This window comes from Catharus ustulatus, chromosome 3, assembly GCF_009819885.2.
Source record: "Catharus ustulatus isolate bCatUst1 chromosome 3, bCatUst1.pri.v2, whole genome shotgun sequence".
Taxonomy (NCBI): domain Eukaryota; kingdom Metazoa; phylum Chordata; class Aves; order Passeriformes; family Turdidae; genus Catharus; species Catharus ustulatus.
The window spans coordinates 47,388,086-47,407,504 of NC_046223.1; the positions used below are offsets into that span (position 1 = coordinate 47,388,086).

Here is a 19,419-nt window from a genome sequence, read left to right on the forward strand (position 1 = left end):
TAAAACATCCATGCATTTTTCTGCGAGTAAAATTCCTGAATTTTTACAGCAACTAGTGAGACAGTCTTATTTCTCCTTCATTGAGAGACACTTTTGGGAAATTCCAAGCTGTCCTATAAAAAAGTCAACTAAGATACAATGCTTAACCTGAAGTGAATAAGAAAATATGTTACAGGGGGTTTTTTTTGTGAAATAGCAAAGCTTTGTCAAACTTTTCAAAACCTGTAGAAAATAAGACTTAATGAAAATGTAAAACTGCATCTGAAGTCTCTTAGTAAAATATCAGGTAATAGTTGCTCCATAACTGCTTAAAACCTATGCTTTTATTAGCTAGGATATTCCGTTCATATTCTCTGAGGCTAGAGTGAAATGCAAAGCAAAAAGAAATACACTTGTACTGTGTATATAGTATATAATTGTGTAGGGGTGGCCTATTTCTAGCATGAGAACATAGCAAAACTACAAAACTACAGTCAAAATCTTATTAAGAAATTAAATGTTTAAATTTGGCTTTTGAACTGAGATACAATTTTAGGGGAGTCACATTGCAATCGTGTTATTTTTTTCCTAGAAGTCTCATTTTATATTTCACTAATAGCCATCTATGATTAGGGCAGAAAAATGGCAGAATTCCTGTTGGTGTGTTAAAGCATTCAAAATGTGTGCTGTAAAGATTTGTGATTTGCCAGGAAGGGAAAAGGTGCATTTCTGCAGTCCTTTTGATAGCATAAAAATGTCAGAAAAGCTTTCAAGTCATGGTACTCTGGTCACACGTGAATTTTTTCTGGCCTGGTAAAATGCAGTTGATTTTGGAATAGAAATATTTAAGATAAACTTATATGCAGGATTTTCAATTTTTGGTAAAAGTAGCAATTTGTTATAAGTATGAATGTTGAACTACAGGGGAGATAGAGACTTCTGTATTATTACATTACTCTTACATTGTGAAGTTTTTATGTTGTCTCCAAGTATTGAGAGGACAATGAAAAATTTGTGAAGAGGCAATTAGAAATCCTTCATCCTTTGTGAATGCAGTGGAACAAAAGGTCTTTTATTCGTTATTGTACATGTGGAGTAGGAGACAACTTGTACATCACTCAAAATGTTTGTTGGATTGGGGTCTTTTTTGTATTTATAATTCTATTAAAAAAGTTCCATATGGGGAAAAAAACCCTCTCAGCAGCAACTTACTAATGATGGTTGAATCTTTATTAGGCAAAGCATATTTATGTTCTGTTCTCTTTTCAGAATTATTTTGCACGAAACTTTTACAACATGAGGATGTTGGCATTATTTGTTGCTTTTGCCATCAACTTTATCCTTCTTTTCTATAAGGTAAATTTCTCATAATATTACTTTTCAAGTTGCACACTGGAAAACATCTGAGTTTTGTAGTCAATATGCTATGGTAAAACTGACTAGCTTAACAGGTTAAATATCTGATTCATCCTACCACTTCAGAAATCCAACACGGTGAAAGCTGAAATGTTTGTGTGAAGTAAAAATAGACTTCCAGTGCACAAATAGCTATTGACAGGGCATTGTACTGGGACAAAGGCAGCACGCAGAGAGCAACACCCTTGCCTCAGATGCTCCATTTCTCAGTACAGTGAACCAGCCAAGCTGAGCCTTCATAGGTAACTTAAACTAATCTATGTCTGTTGAGATGTTTTTTTGTGCCATGATGCTCTCTTGAGAGGGTATGTACAGCCAGGAGTCACATCATTTTAAGCTGCCTAGAGTATATTGACACTGATTTTTTTCAAGACTTTTAGTATCATAAATACAACTCTAGAGTCTTTGGATTTAAATAATTTTCTGGCAGAGAGCTGTGATGATAAAGACTACTGTCAGGGGTTTCTTCTAAGAGGGCTGTGCCCTTTCTTGAATTTGAAGCGATAAAATTCATCATGGACCAAATTTGCTAACATAGTGAAAAAAAGGGATAGAAAAAGCATATTATCACAGATTGGTGTAACAAGAGAAAAAGGTCTTCCTGAGGTATTCTTTTTGGGCATTTTTCTGCAAAAAAAAATCTTTGCTTAAAGCTTCTTTGCGGTTATATTGTTTTTGGTATCATCTTTTCAGCTCAACAACTTAGCTTGTAGTGTTGTAAAGCTCCTATCAAAGGAATACAGTTGCAATATTAAGTATTTTAAACAGGTTTCCACATCTGCTGTGACAGAAGAAAAGGAACTTCCTGTGGTGTCTGATGGTGAAAGTACCAAGTTGAACATCCTGGAAAGTGATGATGATGATGAGAGGGTCATTGCAGTGCATTATGTCTTGGAAGAAAGCAGTGGCTACATGGAGCCCACACTGAGGATTTTGGCCATCCTGCACACAGTCATCTCATTCTTCTGCATCATAGGGTATTACTGTTTGAAAGTAAGAAAAAAAATTACCTTTTTTTTAATAGGTCTAACTTATCCTTCTAGTGTTATAAATTAGAACAAAGTGAACCTGCTTAAGCAGATTGGGGCACTGTGTAAAGAAACCTCTTTTGTTAGTGTAATGTACACAGAAAGTGTGTGTTAGGTGATGTGTCTATTCAGGAAGCTGTAGGCCAGTCTGAATTGCTGCCAGACAATTACAGCAGTCACCTGCTTCAGAAGCTGCTTGTGACTGCTGAAGATAAGGTGTGAATGCACATGAAGCAGATGACAGTTTTAGATGCTGCATTACTAGTCTGTCAATTAGGTCATTTGAAGAGACTGCAGCATTTTGGACTACTGCTGCTGCATATTGTGACTGTAAAATGACTGCTCATTGTTCTTACACACATACATTATGGCAGTTTTGGCAGGAGCCTAAGCAACTTTCAAAGGAATATCTTGGAGAAGTTCTCTGTTAGGGACGTGAAAGCTAAAGATGCCGTTGGTGAAATGATGGTTGTGGTTTAAGAAAACCAAATGTCATAAATCTCTGGAACTGGGAGATGTGTATCTGACATGTTCTTCCCCCATTTTTACACACTTCCAGGTCAAAAGTCTTAAGTCAAAGTGCAGGATAGTACTAAATTAAATGGACCCTTCATGACCCAGCTCCTCATTTGTCCTTATATCTTTATTAAGGTTTTATGTGGTTCTAAATATTTTTCTTTTCCTCTTTTAATGGCTAATAATTTGTTTTATGCTAGAAGAACCAATCTGCATTAGTAGCTCAATTCGTTTTACACTTTTAGTGTTCATTTTCACCTCCACTTTTAGAATCTCTTCAAGTCAGCAGACACTAAACCAATTTTTCTTGCATTGGTTTCCATGCAGCACAAAAGCTTAGATTTCTGGTTTTTGAGATGTTTTCTTCTCCTGACTCATACTTTTATCTTTGTTTTTACTATGACTTTTTATGCTACTTTTTTTGAACATTTGCTCTTTGACTAGACTTAATTTCCTTCTTTCCAATTCTGAAACCAAAATATGGTCCAAACATGGTTTCAGTCTCTGTTTTGGGGATCTTTAAGTCCAAAATCTTCTGAACTGCAGGTGTGTGATAGGTTTGCTTCTAAATATTGCTTAGCATGAAATTAATTGTATTTTTCCTCATTTTCCTCATTTAACTATCTGAAAATAATGTTGGAACTCTTTTTTATTGTATCTAATGTAATCACCATGTTGCATGAGTAGTCTTGATTTTCATTATTACTGTTTCAGTATACTCATGTCCACTCTTGACTGCTATTACAGTCAAGGTGGGTAATGCAAGGTTTCGTGCATTTTGGGGACCTGTGAGATAGTTCCAGGAATGAGTAGAGTTTACTTTTTTTTTGGTAACAGATTTCTTAGAAAAATTCACTGAACTTGGACCACTATTTACATCTGCCTTATTGAAATGTTCTTTTGAACTCATCCAGCAGATGAAAGAGAGTTGTAGGTAAAGCCTGGCTGGGTGTCTCAGCTGCTGACAGTTCTCTTTTTATTGCTTACAGTCTCCACTGTTTGCAGCAAAACACTTTGTTTCCCACTGTGAAACCTCAAAAATTGTTTAACAGATAAAAGGAACCTCTAACATCAAAATTAAATCGAAAAATATCATCCCAAAATAACATTTAGAACTAGAATTTCTAAGGATTAAAAAAAATATTTTAGCTCTCTTTCACTTGACTACCTCTAATCCTTTCATAGCACTCAAAAACGGTTTTAATTGAAGGACCACTCTTCAAGTGTTTTGAACATCTTTTTGCAACTGTTTAGTACACTGTAGTTTAATGATTCAGTATTACCTGAACCTAGTGTATCAATATCTTTTCTGTGTTCTGAGGAATTGTTAAGTCTTTTAATTTTTTCAAGTACTATTTTTGCTTTGTTCAGTTTTGATACTTATTTCTTCTTAAAAATCAGCTTTTCTTAAAGTTTGCAGACATATCAGTGCATTTTACATTATTCCTGTGTATTCTTGCAATTGCAGGTTCCACTGGTTATTTTTAAGAGAGAAAAGGAAGTGGCAAGGAAATTGGAATTCGATGGGCTATATATAACTGAGCAGCCATCAGAAGATGATATTAAGGGACAGTGGGATAGACTTGTAATCAACACACAGTGAGTTTTTACTTACTCTGTCTCATTATAGCCCTGAAAGTAATTAATTGTTCCTCTATTTCCACAATTACATACTTATCATCCATCTTGCCTGAAATAAACAATTATTAGGGATATATTTCTAGCAAGGATATACAAAATTTCCAGGTACCTGCAAGGCTAATGTTTACTGTAATTTTTACTATTACTGTTTAATCTTATGCATTCCAAAATTTTTACCTTGAAATTATTTCCCTTCATAAAAGAAAAAAGAAACAGGATGGGTTTGTTTTGGCAAGGACAGTGATGATGGTTGTGCATTGCTGTCAGTTCAAGAGTGTGCTGTGCTTTGCATCACAAAAATGTGCTTTGCATCATATTTAAATTTCTGTTTCTCTGCCTGCTGGGACTGTGTGTGTGGGATGCAGCTGCGCTAGAATCCTGTCTGCAGGCTTTGGCCCTGATATGCTTCTCACATTTACATAGTAGGCTGAACACCATTTGGCAACTCTCACTCCAGAGGGTTCACAAGTGACTAAATGGCTATAGCCACCACACAGAGACTCTTAGAATCTGTATATTTGTCTAAAATGCAATCTTTTTAATCTGTGTTTTTCAGGTCTTTTCCAAATAACTACTGGGACAAGTTTGTGAAAAGAAAGGTAAGGCTTATTTTTAAAAAGATTTATGAGGTTAAAATAAAATTCTAATGCATGTTTCTGTTCATGTTTGGAGGAATGTGGACTACTACACTTCTTTGAAATATAACTTTAATTCAGTGTAAATTTTCGTATTTACAGTTTTAAAGTACACAGAATTTCTTACCCCACTCTTACAACTATTTTTAATATATTTAAAACTTTTTCTACACACAGATTTATATAAAACAGGAATTCAAATACCTTCATTAAATTACATGAAGAATTTTGTGTGCACTTTTATGTACAATGCAAATTACATAAAATATCTTGTCTGTATTTATGTATTCACCTCCATACCTGAAGAACAATGTCCCATAAACAATAGAAAGTTAAAAAGTAGTTAACAGGAAGACAGGACAGATTGAGATATTTAGGCACAGGGCATAATCAGACAACTATCACTGCCTAGAAGGTGTATACATTGCCTTTTTTGTCCCTATTTTCCCATGTTTTTTTTTCCCCAAGTCACCTAAATCCATCCCTTTCTCCATCTTTACTCTCTCCCTGTAACATCCCATAATATGCCATTTATGGCATGTATATTGTATGCATCCTTTAGCAGTAATCCTCTTAGTCTGATAGGGGAGCTGGAGAGTTTTCACCACTGACTCATTTTGACAGGTTTCAGATTTGGGTATGAGGCTCTCCTGGGACCACCCTGGAGAGCATCCATTGACTGTGAAGCCATATTTTGAGTTCCTGCCTGCCCCTGTGCCACTGTGCCACTGTAGCTCTCTAGGCTTGGGGAAATGGGCCTTTGATGGCCCTTGGACTAGCTGTGCAAGGTATTCTTTGTACTCTTCCCCGAGCATTGTGTCCCTGGGCTCTTTTGTGGGTGTGCAGGTGAGCTTTTATTGCATAACCTAATGATCTCTCAAAAACAGTCCTGTCTAAGCAGGGACTGCAGAAACTCATTTCTTACAAATGCTATTGTAAATGTTGTCTCAGCTTGCTCTTAAGAAATAAATCTAATGTTTTTACAATAGCTTATAGCAAAAATAATCCTTTTAGTGTATTTGGTCAACATTGAAAAAGAGGGTGTGCATGTAATTGGATCAGATTTACCCCCTTTAATGTCAATCTTGTGTCATACTTTTGGGAACATATCTTTTTTAGTACTCTTAGCTCCTCTGCTTTGTAAAGTCTTAAGTCAACCTGACAAAATGATTCCTTTGAATTGTGTATTCATTTTGCTGTGGAAAATGTTTTTTTTCATATTTCAGGTTGTTATATACAGATTTCTACTTGTCTCTCTAAGCAAAGGTGAAGCAGTAGCTCTCACAGAGTACTTGAGAAAGAAAAAATTCTACATTGCTTCTGTCATTTGGCCAATGTAGTTGGTCAAGGAAGGGTCAAATCGAAAGAAAAGAAGTATGGTTTTAAGTTGTGTGGAAGATTTTGTACCTTAGCTTTGGCTGAAGAACTGTGCTGTATGATTTAAATGCCTTCAAATACATTATTTTGCAATGAATGTCTTCTTTTATATATATTTGTATTTTAATTCCCAGTCTACAAAAGAATCCATATAATGAAGCACTTTTTTCAGGCTTGTTACAAAAAAGGCTTCTCTAAAAATCTGCGAAAATATCAATAAATATTTAAAGCATTTCCTATTAGAAAGCTGGCAAAATAGCTCCTCACCTGCAGAAGTCACTAATTTATGACCTTGTTCTAGAAAAATTTGTATTTCTTGACTATTCTTTTTAAAATGAGAAGAGACATAATATTTAGGAAGGAACTGTGTATTCAGTCAGAATGAAAGCAAGTAAGCGTTTATTTCCAGCACAATTACTTACGAAACATGTTAGATTTTGTAAGAAAGAGATAGGGACTAGTTTGAATTCACTGAAAATAATATTTTGCTGTAACTCTGTGTTCAAGATCTTGTGATCACAATGTCATGCATAGTCATGAAGCATTGTTTTCAGGCTCCTTGTATGTTAAACCTCTTGTCTTCAGATCCAGGCCAAATAACTGCTGATCTACCCCACTGATTAATGTTTTGAATATTCCTTCTAATTTTAGGTAATGGATAAATATGGTGAGTTTTATGGCCGTGACAGGATCAGTGAATTATTAGGAATGGACAAAGCTGCTCTTGATTTTAGTGATGCTCGAGAAAAGAAGAAACCAAAGAAGGATAGCTCCTTTTCTGCTGTGTAAGCATTTACCTACAGTTCCTTTTTTTTATTATTATTATTTTATTTTTGGGGGTTTTTTGTAACTTAAAATCAGGTGTTCAAGGTCTGTTGTTTAGACAAAACATCTGTTGCTCATCTATATATATTTGTGTAAGAAATCAATTCTTATGTTGAATCATATAGTAAATTTATTTAATTATAGACAATGTATATGCAGGATTCCTCTGTTGCTTTTATGTATGAAGATTTAGTCTAGTGCACAGCTGCTTGAAGACATCACATTCCCACTCTTTTGATAGTGTCATTATAGCTGGGCTGGAATCTCCTTTTCAAGTTCTCAGTTCAGCTCTGCTAGAAAAATGGGCAAAAATGGCACTGTTCTGGTTGTAAAGAAATGGTGGAATAAATTTAAGTGCTAGTGTCCAGTAAAATCTGGGAATCAGATGATTAATGTTCACATCATTTTGTAATATGTTTTCCCTAAACTATCCATTTGTTTATCATTTGGGAGACAGAAATAAAGAAAAGCCCCTAGACATTCAGAGTATTAAATTCTCCTTTGTAGGACAAAGGCACCTTCAGCTTTTATAATGCACCAAAAAAAAAAAAAATTCCAGTTCTGTTTTATAAAAAAGGTATTCAACTAGATAGAATGTATTTTAACAGATGGAACTTAAATGCTATAGAGATTCTGATGTAAGGGTTTATTTAAACTTTTCTCTAAAAGCAACATTTTATCTATGGGTGTGCAAGGATTATGAGAAGTAGGCAGTGAGACTACTGGTAGATTAGAACTGCATTTAAGCAAGAGCTGATTTTGTAAGGATGGTTCTTTTATCCATCTTTATAAAAGGTGGATATTAATAAATAGGCAGGAGTCTGAGCAATAAATCAGGTGCAGTGTAAAGGCTCAAGGGCTCTGTGGCATTTCAGTACTAAACAAAATTTCATATTGTGGCACAAGTACTTTCTGGAATGCTTTCTTCCACGCTGTTTTGTTCCTGCTGGATTATAGTAGGACCCATACTTGAGTTTAGGAAAAAACCCGACTACTTTTATTATTGATATAAAAACAAAATAAAAGTACTTTCCCTTCCCTGTGTGCTCATACTCATAAAAGGGGGAAAATATTAAAATAATGTTTTTCTGAATAATCTTGAAAAACAGACCAGAATGAAGTTGATGGAGAAGGCTGATATAATATTTAGTTTAAGAATCATGTCTGAAGGATGCCTGGGTTTTTTAACATCTCTAATATCTCCTCCATGTTATATACAGTTCAAAAAAAATTATGACCTCATCCATCTTTCATGTTCTCCCTGAAGGAATCATCCCATACTCATAACAGATTAGTATGTTGCTGGAAAATAAAAAATCTATTATAAAAATTCGCAGAAGCAGTCACATGAAACAATATAGTCTTCAGGAAGATACATTTATCCACTTTTTAACAGTTTCAAAAATGAATACTAATGAAGCTACTAAAACTTAGACATATTCCAGATTTCAAATTTGACATGTAGTTACCATGCAGTGAAGAAAGAGGTGGGAGAAGCATTTGAGCTGACCCCTGACTGCAGTACTTTGGGAAGAAAATAGAGAATGGTGTGACCTGGTGCACGTTGCCGCTCTGGTGCTTCTGCTTCTGCCTGTGCCAGGGGGAGGTCGCGCAGGCTGAGGCCAGACCAGACACCTGTGTCTCACAATATAGAAGGGAAGTGCACTGCATAGCATTTTCATTTTCAGTACAAGTGAATGGGTCTCCTTGACCCCTGCTTTTCTTTCCCTTTCCTTTGCATCTGTCTTTTTGCTTGGGACTTAAAGCACTCTACTTGCAGGTGACCATACTTCTTCAAAAGCTTCTGCCTGTCCCAGTGCTATAATGTGTTAAAAAAATCTGCATTTTACTGACTCTTGAAGAGCCATCCAGCTCATCGATGCAGCCTTGAATATCTTTAAAGTGTATTTAAATAAATGTATAAATATTTTAATGTTTAAATAATTATTTAAGTGTGTTGCAGTATTATTTAATTATAACCAACTTAGAGGGCTGAGGCAGTTGGAGTTCTCCTGTAGATTAGACAGCAAAGACAGTTAAATTTTCCACACCAAGACTGAGACAGAGGTCCTGTTTTTCCACTGAATTAGTGGCTTCTTTTGGGTGAATGATATTAAGTTAGACACATCATAGATGTAGTATATTTGAGAAAATAGTATGGAAGACACAAACATGAAAGTTAATATTCAGAGGTGCCATTGTTAGTATTATTTCCTTGTCCCTTTACCTTTCTAGCTGCTATTGTTTCTGTGATCATTAGTTTAGTCAGAGTCGATAGAAGAGGCAGATAAGGCTCCAGCATCTGCAGCAGGTGGTAACACAAGGCTAATTTGGCTTCTGTCAAATGCTTATATGGTAGAAGAATTCTTCCACTTTCAAGAACAGAAAAATTGTAAATAATTTTCTCCTGGAAGATCCAAAGTTATTATAGGTTGGTGAGAGTTAAACCATATCCTAAATATGAAGTGTACAAACAGTGAATGTAGTTGGCCTAAGAATGTGGAAGAATATTCTTCCTTGCCATGAGAAAAAATAATACAGGTTTTCAAAAGATTCTAGAGTGTGTAATCCTATTTGTAGCAATGTAGTATCTCAGAGAACAGGGTTGTTCCTGGAATACTAGCAGACTTTTTTCTCAAGTGATAGTCTATCTCTTACTCACTCTTGCTAGTGAAAAAGTAAGGAGTTTTACTTGCAGTAGTTTTTACACCTGTAGTCTCAAGATTTATACTTGCTGTGATGACAACTACAGGATTTACACAAGTGTGGATGTGCCTGGTTGTCTAAGTAGAAGTGTTTATCTGCAGGTGTGTAGGGGCTTCAGCTGTTGTGGTTGATAGGCAGGCATAGTCACTGTTAATGTCCAAATTCCCAGCCTGTTCCATTGAAAGGAATGATGCACATGTAGGAATCTCAATTTCAAACCTTTGCCCTTATGGATGCTAATGTAACATACCTCCTCCTTTGATTATTTACTTGGGAATCTTAAGCCTAGTGGATCCTTGCAGAGGCTTTGTGGAGGATACCTCAAAATAATAATAATCTATTCTATGCTCTGTTTTCAAGACACACAGAAAGCTGACAGGCATCCTATAACTCTTTTTTTTTGGTTCAATGCTTTCTTTTTTGTAATGGTCAACTGGCACCATTCTTAATGAAGTATCCCCTGTTGATGTTCAATGACTGTCACAAAATTTTGACACAGTGCAATAAAAAGGGTATTTCCTACCTAGTTGACAATTAATATATAATTTTTTAATTTGATGGGATGCTTTCTATTTTACAAAAAGTAACATTAATAGATTTTCCTAAGTACCCATATCAAAACTCATTAGCTGGTAAGAATTATCATATTTTCATTAATGATTTTCCCTTATATCCTTAGAAAAATGGGTCAATTTTCTGAACAAGCTCTGAGATTCATCTGATCTAAATTTGTCTGAATTAAATATGATCCAATTGTGTCATTCAAGGTATGCTATAATTACTAAGGTAAAGAATTGACATTTTAGGGTGCAAATTTTTAACTAGCTACTTCAGGCTTAGTTGGGTTGCATTAAAAAGAAAATAAAATACATTTTTATCCATGGATTTAAAAGTCAGCTTATTTCACTTATTTCAGCATGATAGCATTTTAGAAATCAATCAGCAGTAGGTCTGATGAATTCAAAATAGTACTTATGAATCTGATTTTCACCTTTTTTTGGTTTGTTTTTTTGTTGGTTTTTTTTGACAGATTCATCCCAGAGTAAAAGTGTGAATTAGAACAAGGTTCTGATGTATTTCAGCTTTTGGAGAAATTGATCAGCTGTTGACTCCTGTTATGTGACAATACACTTCCTACAGATTGTGTTTCATGTTTTCCAGTTGGGTTTTGCTATAAAATGCAATTTTCTTTTTTATTTTTGCAGGCTAAATTCCATTGATGTTAAGTATCAGATGTGGAAATTAGGAGTTGTTTTCACTGATAATGTAAGTTTCTCAGTACATACACATATATATAGATGTTCTAAAATGAAATATGCAATTGTTAAAGCAAAGTGCTTCAACGAGAGGTATGAAATGCTCTGGATTATATTTATTTTACTACAATAAGAAAATCTTGAAAGCTTAAAGAGACATTGTCAAAATATTTTCACACTTACATTGGTATTAGTTAATAGAACCTCAGTCAATTCCTGCCCTGTGTTTGATATGCTTTATTAGAAGCAATAGGAAAGCACTGCACTGTAGAATTGGAAAACTGACAGTATAAGTGCTAATTGCCATTTTTCCTATTGTTCATAAATATTATGAACACTTGAATATTCCTGGGGCACAATCAGATCAATATGGTTAATGTATCTAGAATTGCTAAATTTGTATCACTGAAACCAACAGTAAGATGTGTCACAAATTATTTCAATAATTTGAAAAAGGGAGTCTTTAAAAGGCAAAAAACAAGGAGAGATAAGAATGTTAAAGTGCAGTTTAAGAAATCAGTCATCATATGATTTTTCAGTCTTACAGTTATTGTTTACCTAATTACTTAATTTACTCATAAGAAAAACAGTTGGGGAAAAATTATTTTGGAACTAGAACAGATGGAAAATGCAAGTGTAATCTAAAGGTACTCAGGAAAAGTGAAAACAGTAATTTTCCAAGTCTAGAGACAGCATGATCTGTAAACAGTATTTGTTTATTTTCTTAAGGGATGGAATATAATTTTTCTTGTAAGTACTTAAACTCAATAAAAATTAATTGATAGAGGATCAGATGAAATTTACCTTTTTGGTTACTTAAATAATACTTACATGTTTAAATAGGAGTTAACTCAAATTAATTATAAAATTCCTTTTGTTACTTGCAGAGTCCTGTAATTGTCATTTAACTAACTTTTGGTGTTAGTGCATTAATGTAATTATTTAGAAATTATTTTAAAAAGTAATTTAAATCAGGAAAAAATTACAGTAGAGGCATTTTCAAATAAGGGTTTAACAATTTCAAAATTAGTTTTTCTAAGATAAATTCTGAATTTCTTGATTTTATCCATCTCTTGTTGACTTTGTATTTGAGGATTTCATATTGTTGCACAAATAGAAAATTCTCAATGACATCTAGAAGTGTCTCTGTTTAAAAAGAACTGTTTTCTATTTAAAGAAAAGCATATTTAAGAAATTTCTACTTTTCCTTATTGTCTTGAATTACGCTAAAGATGAAAACCATGAATTTTATTTTGAATGTACTTGTTTTTTCTGTTAGTCTTTCCTTTACCTAGCCTGGTACATGACCATGTCAGTCCTTGGCCATTACAACAATTTTTTCTTTGCTGCTCATCTCCTTGACATTGCAATGGGGTTCAAGACATTACGAACTATCCTGTCATCAGTTACCCACAATGGCAAACAGGTATCAACTTTCATCTCTTCTCAACTTCTTTACTTAAGGTGTACACAGGAGAGATCCCTTCATTAATGAGTCAGGTGCTCTGCAGGTTGACAACAGAAATGGTCTTTCATCATGAACTCTAAAACTTGAGTTGATGACGAAACTAGACAATGGGGTTTGTAAGCAAAAGAAAAAAGTATTCTCCCTTCTAAAAATAGTCCTGAAGTTTTAGCAAATTCCCTATGCATCAATGGGGTATTATTTATAAGGAGTTTTTTAGATCTGGGAGCTACACGAGTGAAATATCAATTTACAGGATACTGACGCTCCCTCCAAGCTGCTTTCCATTAAGCTCACAGCAAAATCTGAATGATGCTGCAGTTGAGCACTGGAGTACTTGTTGCTGCTTTACTGAGATATTAAAATGTTAGGAACAGGGGTTTTTTTATGTGTGATTTCATACATGTAAAAAAAATTTGCTTTCCTATTAAATTTGCAGCTAACTGTATTTCAATTAATTATATACTAAGTGATAGTAGTATTATTAGGTAGTGAATTTTCAGATTTTTTTAATCCCATTATGGGGATTGTATATGATTCTAATGGATTGCTTCATTGTGTATCTATCCATAAGATTTGTCTTTGCAATTATGTTTCTGAAACATAGTCTTTGATCAAAATAAAATGAAATGCACAATCTTTGTATGAAAATATGCAGATATATTAATATTTATTACAAAAATGTGATACAAGCTTCCCTGCATCCTCCTCCTTTTCCATAAAAGGGAAAAGGTTTCCTGCTGCTAGTACAGTAGTACAATTTATTGTTACTTTCCCTTTTTTTTTTCCCCCCTCCTGAAAGAAAAGATAAATCACAATTCCATAGTGGTGTTACAATTCCGTAATTTTGTCTTCCAGCTTGTCCTGACAGTGGGGTTACTGGCAGTAGTGGTGTACTTGTATACAGTAGTGGCATTCAATTTTTTCCGCAAGTTCTATAACAAGAGTGAAGACGGTGATATGCCGGACATGAAATGTGATGATATGCTAACAGTAAGTCTTATTTTACTTTCTGTTTTTTTTTCCTCTGTCTCAAACTGTTGTGGTTTTGTCCTGACCTTCTTGTTAATTGGTACTCATACAAGCATACCATTAGCCAACAGGCAGGAAAGATTGTAGATGAAAGCAAAGGGACAAATATGATGATCAAATCCTCAACAAATAGATCTTGTGTGTGCTCAACAAACTCATCTATAAAGGAATAGAAGAAATGTGGTACTATACTTTGCTATAGTTGTTAAAAAAATGCAAAACAGCTACAAGCTGAGCTGGCTAAAGGGCAGCACTTCTGAATCTTGAAATTCAACAGGTTATTCAGAAGGAGGGTCAGTTGCAGGCAAGCATTCTCATAAGTAATGCAAATACTTAAGATTTAAGCTTTGAAATCCATCCGTTTCTCTTAGCATGAATTGCCATAGTTATCTTTAAGAGGCAGTTCAGTAACTATTGTCTTCAGAAACACCTTAAATTATTTTGTACTAGGACAGTACCAGGCTTTGGAGTTATGGGTGGTAGGTAGAGCTTAAACCATGAAGAATTTCCAAAATTTCCTTTAATATCTCTCCAAAAACAATATGTACCAGAGTTAAAAGTATTTCAGTGTGCTATGACACATGTATCTCTTCCAGGGAGTCAACAACATTTAAAAGCCAAATAAGTAGATAAACTGTTGAAGCAGAGTAGTGTGTCTATATTTTTGTCTGGTTTGGGATGTTTGGCACACCAAAACCAGGTAAACTGGAACACAAATCAGTGAAGGACTGCTAAATTGTCAGGCGCTGGAGCACTTTCTGTGGGAGGAGAGTCGAAGGGAACTGAGCTTGTTTGGCCTAAAGAGAAAGTCTCAGGGTGAAGGGTGTGCAAGAGAAGCTCCCAGTGTCTGCAGAGATGATTGGGAAGACAAATGCAAGCTCATACCCGGAAGTGTATGGCAGGAGACTGTGGACATAAAGTAGAAAAATGTTTTCTGTCTGGGGGGCCAAGAAATGGATCACATTGCTCAGAGAGGTTGTTGCAGTCTCCAGACTTAGGAAGTTGAAATGAACTGACTTGGATAAAGCCTAAACCAATTTTTTCTGGGGTTATAGTGGGCTCTGCTTGGAGTAGAGACCTCATGAAGTCACTCTGACCTGACCTGCTCTGTAATTCTCTGAAAACACACTTATCACAAGGCTATGACAGAGCACAGGAATGAGTTAGAATAATGTGTTATGCTATAAAATTGGGGTTGTCTCTTGTAAAAACACTGTGACTTGAAATGGGATTTAAAAGAGAAAATGAATGTACATAATTTTTTAGAAATAAAAGTCCAAAACTTTTTAGATTGTAAGATGTTAGATTTTATTGTAAGTAACAATACATTCACTCATTAAGTTAATTATTACTTTTCAGTCTTGGGGTATAAACTGTCCCTAGAAACTGTTAGATTTTTCAGGCATGGATCACTCAGCATTGTATGGTATTGTATCAGTTTCCTACGGAAGGGATTTTGGGGGACAGTGTGGCATAGAAATAGAAGAATGGATTTTTTTGCATGGTTAGGTTTTAGGAGTTAGTTACTGTCATCACTAATTTTTGATAGAGGGTGAGAATCCCTGACCTGTAGTTTGCAAAGCTACTTAAAGGAAAAATCCAATCGCCTGCTCTAGACCACTAGATACTGATATCATAATTTTCTATTAAATTATAACATGATAAAGCTGGAAATTTTGTATTTTCAGCATCCCAGGCAACTGTACTGACAGACCTGTTTATACCACTTTTCATATCATAGTTTCACAGTATTATTCTCAGACATTTTCAATCATTGGCCTGTTCCCCACACAAGCATTTACAAAGATTTTTTGCTTGGTTGTGGGTTTTTTTGTTTTATTTTGGCTTGAGGAGGAGGGTAGTTTATTTTTAAATTTGAATTTGAAACACTAAAACCAGGGAAAATCATTCACTTTTGAGCTAGGAAATTGGAAGAGGAGGTGGCTGTAATGGTGATGATATTTCCTATTTGCACTGCTGCAATGATTTTGCATGAATCATGGGGTGCTACTGAGCTTCTGGTAGTTGAACTTTTGATCTTATTGAACTGCTACCTAATGACAGAACATGAAATACTGCAGCTTCAGCTGTATGCCAGCATTCCCCCCCATCAGAAATATGCATAATCTCAAAGGAGAGAAAAAGATGGCTTGGCGTGTCATAGTTCCTACACCACAGACCAGTTCTGCCAATTACTGAATTTGTAACACTGGGTGTTTTTGCTTTTAGCTGCAAACAGCCTTTGTATCACATTGTTTTGTCTTTCCTAGTGCTACATGTTTCACATGTACGTTGGAGTACGTGCAGGAGGAGGCATTGGTGATGAAATAGAAGATCCAGCAGGAGATGAGTATGAAATCTATAGGATTATCTTTGACATCACTTTCTTCTTCTTTGTGATTGTCATCCTGCTTGCAATTATCCAAGGTACGCATTTGTAATCCTCAGTGAGACTGAAAGCACTATTTAGCAGTACAAAGATCTTAGTGCTGTGGTAATCACAAACCTAAGATTCAGACAGAACAGCAGGGCAGATCATGAAGGATGCATTTATATGGAAAAATCACACCCAGCTGACTCTCATACGCTGCTCTTCTGAGTGTCTGTAAAATCAACAGGCTCTAACTGGATCAATAGAAAAAAAAGAAATTTTTTGCCCTAAGAATACTGATGTCACTGCAGTTTCTGTCTTGTCATTGCCTTTTCTAAAAGCCTCCTATAGAAATCTCGTGGCACAACTTAAAATTGTCCTTCAGTGCAACCCATCTTACGTGAGCTTTCATGGATGAAATCAGTACTGCTGTCAGTATTTCCCCTGCCAATATTATCGGTTCTTGACTATCTGGCAGATCCTCAGATTGGTAATCGTGGTGTGAAAATTGGACCATAGCTTTAAGAGGCTAAATAGTTTCTTACATAAAAATTGCTGTTTTGTGTGATGCCTTCTTATTTGAACAATGTCTAAGAGTAGAAAAGGTACTTGAAATGAAACCGCTTTAGTATAGCCTGGTTAATGACACTAGAAAGTTAGCTGCCATTAGTTAGCTTTGGAATTTCTGTAAAACAAAATTTGACTGATAATGCTTCTCACTGTTGTAATCCAGATAGTGGATACCTTATTTTGGCATGTCAAGGATTTTTTTATTATGCTTACATTAATTATGTTCACTGTTATTACCAGAAGTACTTAAACCCCTATTTGTTTCCATAATGTACCTTTAAAATATTGTCAATAATACCAAAAAGGTTATTTTTTATCAAAGTTCACACAAGTTAAGGAAGTATATTCTCAGTTTTGGAAAAATTGGTATATAGTTTTGCTGGGTTCACTTGCTGTCCTAAATACTGATACTTCATTGCTTTCTGTCAGCTGACAGATAACTTAGGATACTTTTGACAGCAGTAAGGGTACTTTCTCACTCACTACAAGGAAATTCAAAAGGCAACTTTGTGCTTGTGGTAAATTGTTTATCAATTTTACTGAAGTGACAGGTTTCTTTTGAAATATTTGGGGAGGGTGGAAAATTTTTATATCCTGAAGTGGCATATCTGATGTGGTTTGTTTCTTCATTTTGAGGGTGGCTGAAGAACAGAGCCCTTAACTGTCAATCTTTGTGCACGGGAGTGTCAATAGTCCTTGTGGAGTTAGTTCTTATTTGTATTGGAGTAAGTGAAGGGAATGCTATAAGCCATTTCTAATCTGACCCTTAGAGCCTGTGATTCTCCTTCTTCTTTCTGTATCTCCCTCAAATGACCCCTTACTTTTGTCAGAGCTCCTATAGTGAACCTTATACTACATGGCAACCATCTTGAGAGAGGATGCATGAAGCTCTGAGCCTCTGCATCTGCCATGTAATAAACATCTCAGCACTGTTAAATGTACAGTATTAATTTTTCTATAGTAGGGTCATAATCACTGTAAACCCATGTGTATCTTAATGTACTAAGTCAAGATTAGAGCACTGGGAATAAAACAGAAGTCTGTCCCATTTTATAATTCAAAATAGTACCGCCAGCCATGTTGCTGGTGTTCCTTTGGCTTACTCTTTTTTCTTTATGGTTTTGTTGTCTTTGGAATGTATATTGGCTTCTTGTATGTCTGCAGAAGATTCTCATATAATATTCTTTATCAGAATTATGTTATCCCTGGATTTCCAAATATTCTTTGTCAAAATTCTGTTCTTGAACATTAACTATCATTTTAACTTAACCCTAGGTTTAATTATTGATGCTTTTGGTGAGTTAAGAGATCAGCAAGAGCAAGTTAAGGAAGACATGGAGGTAAGAACATTCATTCAGCTGCTGAACCATATCTATTTTCACATTTCACAAGTATGTGTTTTCAGTCAAAATACAATTTAGCTAGTGGATAGTTTTTCAAGCTAAGAGGAAAATACAGTCCTGTACATGGTCTGATATCATGCAATGTGAATTATAATGAATTGCATGTCTGTGACTATCTAAGTCTTTTGGATCTTCAAACTAGAGGTTTCTAACAGGTTATTAACACTGTCATGTTGCATTTAATATCAGATGTAGTTTCCTTTTGGTTAATATATGTGTGAAAGTATCTTGTACTTTGTGGTTTTCTATTCTGTCATTGAAGTACATATGTTAGAAGTCAGGAAAGTGTTGCAAACTGCTGTGCTTTGTAATGGGAACTTGGAGCATATTCAGTTTCAGCTGGAGAAGCATTGAGGTAAATATTGCCATGTGTCACAGTAAGTGCTGTTTAACATTAAAAAAGTCAGCTGTGACCCTTGTATGCCATTCTGCCTCCTGATACCTGTTCACTTAGAGCTGGCAAAGATTTACTTTTTTAAACAGTAAGAAGCTATTCTGATAGTAGCTAGGCTTCTATTCAAGTGTTTTTACTGAGGTATCCAGTCTGAATCATTAAAATAAAAGCCTTTTTGTTCAGCATGTATTATATGTGATGCATTGCCATTTTCAGGAAAATTGTTAATTTTTTTTGCCTTTTCTGAAAGCAGAGAAAGTGTTACATGTAGTGTTGAAATGCTCTCTATTTTTTCTCCTAGACGAAGTGCTTTATCTGTGGAATAGGAAATGACTACTTTGATACAGTGCCTCATGGCTTTGAAACACACACACTACAGGAGCACAACTTGGCCAACTATTTGTGAGTACACTAAAAATACACTCCTCACTAACTCATGATCCTTGCAGCCTCCTCAGGTACCTGATTACCTCTCTTGCATAAGTAATAGTTGGTACTGTTCAGCTTTGATGTGCATTTTTACTTTCTGATTGTATACTTTTGTGGCAGTGACAGCAAGGAATTAAAAAGTTTCATATCCTACTTTCCATCTTGCTTGTGCCACAAGAAGTTTATATAGATTATAGGTGGAAATGAACTTGATATGTGGCTACAGAGGCCACATAAATTGTTAGATTGAATGAGGTGTGTAAGGTACAGAGAAGCAGTATTACCTGGCCTGGAGACTAATGGAAAGAGGTAAAAAACATAGAAGTAAGACAAAAAAAATACATTGGACAAAATATTTCATGTGGAGTGCTGCGGC

The 19,419-nt window shown here is 35.1% G+C and overlaps 1 protein-coding gene across 15 annotated transcripts in view; it reads left to right on the plus strand.

Annotated features, from left to right (window-relative positions):
- Positions 1-19,419, plus strand: part of RYR2 (ryanodine receptor 2) — a 386,994-nt gene that overhangs the window by 363,711 nt on the left and 3,864 nt on the right. For all 15 annotated transcript variants that reach the window (XM_033055730.1, XM_033055733.1, XM_033055736.1 and 12 more), the window contains 11 exons: positions 1,249-1,335; positions 2,164-2,388; positions 4,408-4,538; positions 5,137-5,179; positions 7,244-7,377; positions 11,329-11,389; positions 12,659-12,805; positions 13,703-13,837; positions 16,147-16,303; positions 18,093-18,157; positions 18,916-19,016. In XM_033055730.1, coding sequence (XP_032911621.1) covers positions 1,249-1,335; positions 2,164-2,388; positions 4,408-4,538; positions 5,137-5,179; positions 7,244-7,377; positions 11,329-11,389; positions 12,659-12,805; positions 13,703-13,837; positions 16,147-16,303; positions 18,093-18,157; positions 18,916-19,016 — 1,286 coding nt within the window. The remainder of the gene's footprint in view (positions 1-1,248; positions 1,336-2,163; positions 2,389-4,407; positions 4,539-5,136; positions 5,180-7,243; positions 7,378-11,328; positions 11,390-12,658; positions 12,806-13,702; positions 13,838-16,146; positions 16,304-18,092; positions 18,158-18,915; positions 19,017-19,419) is intronic.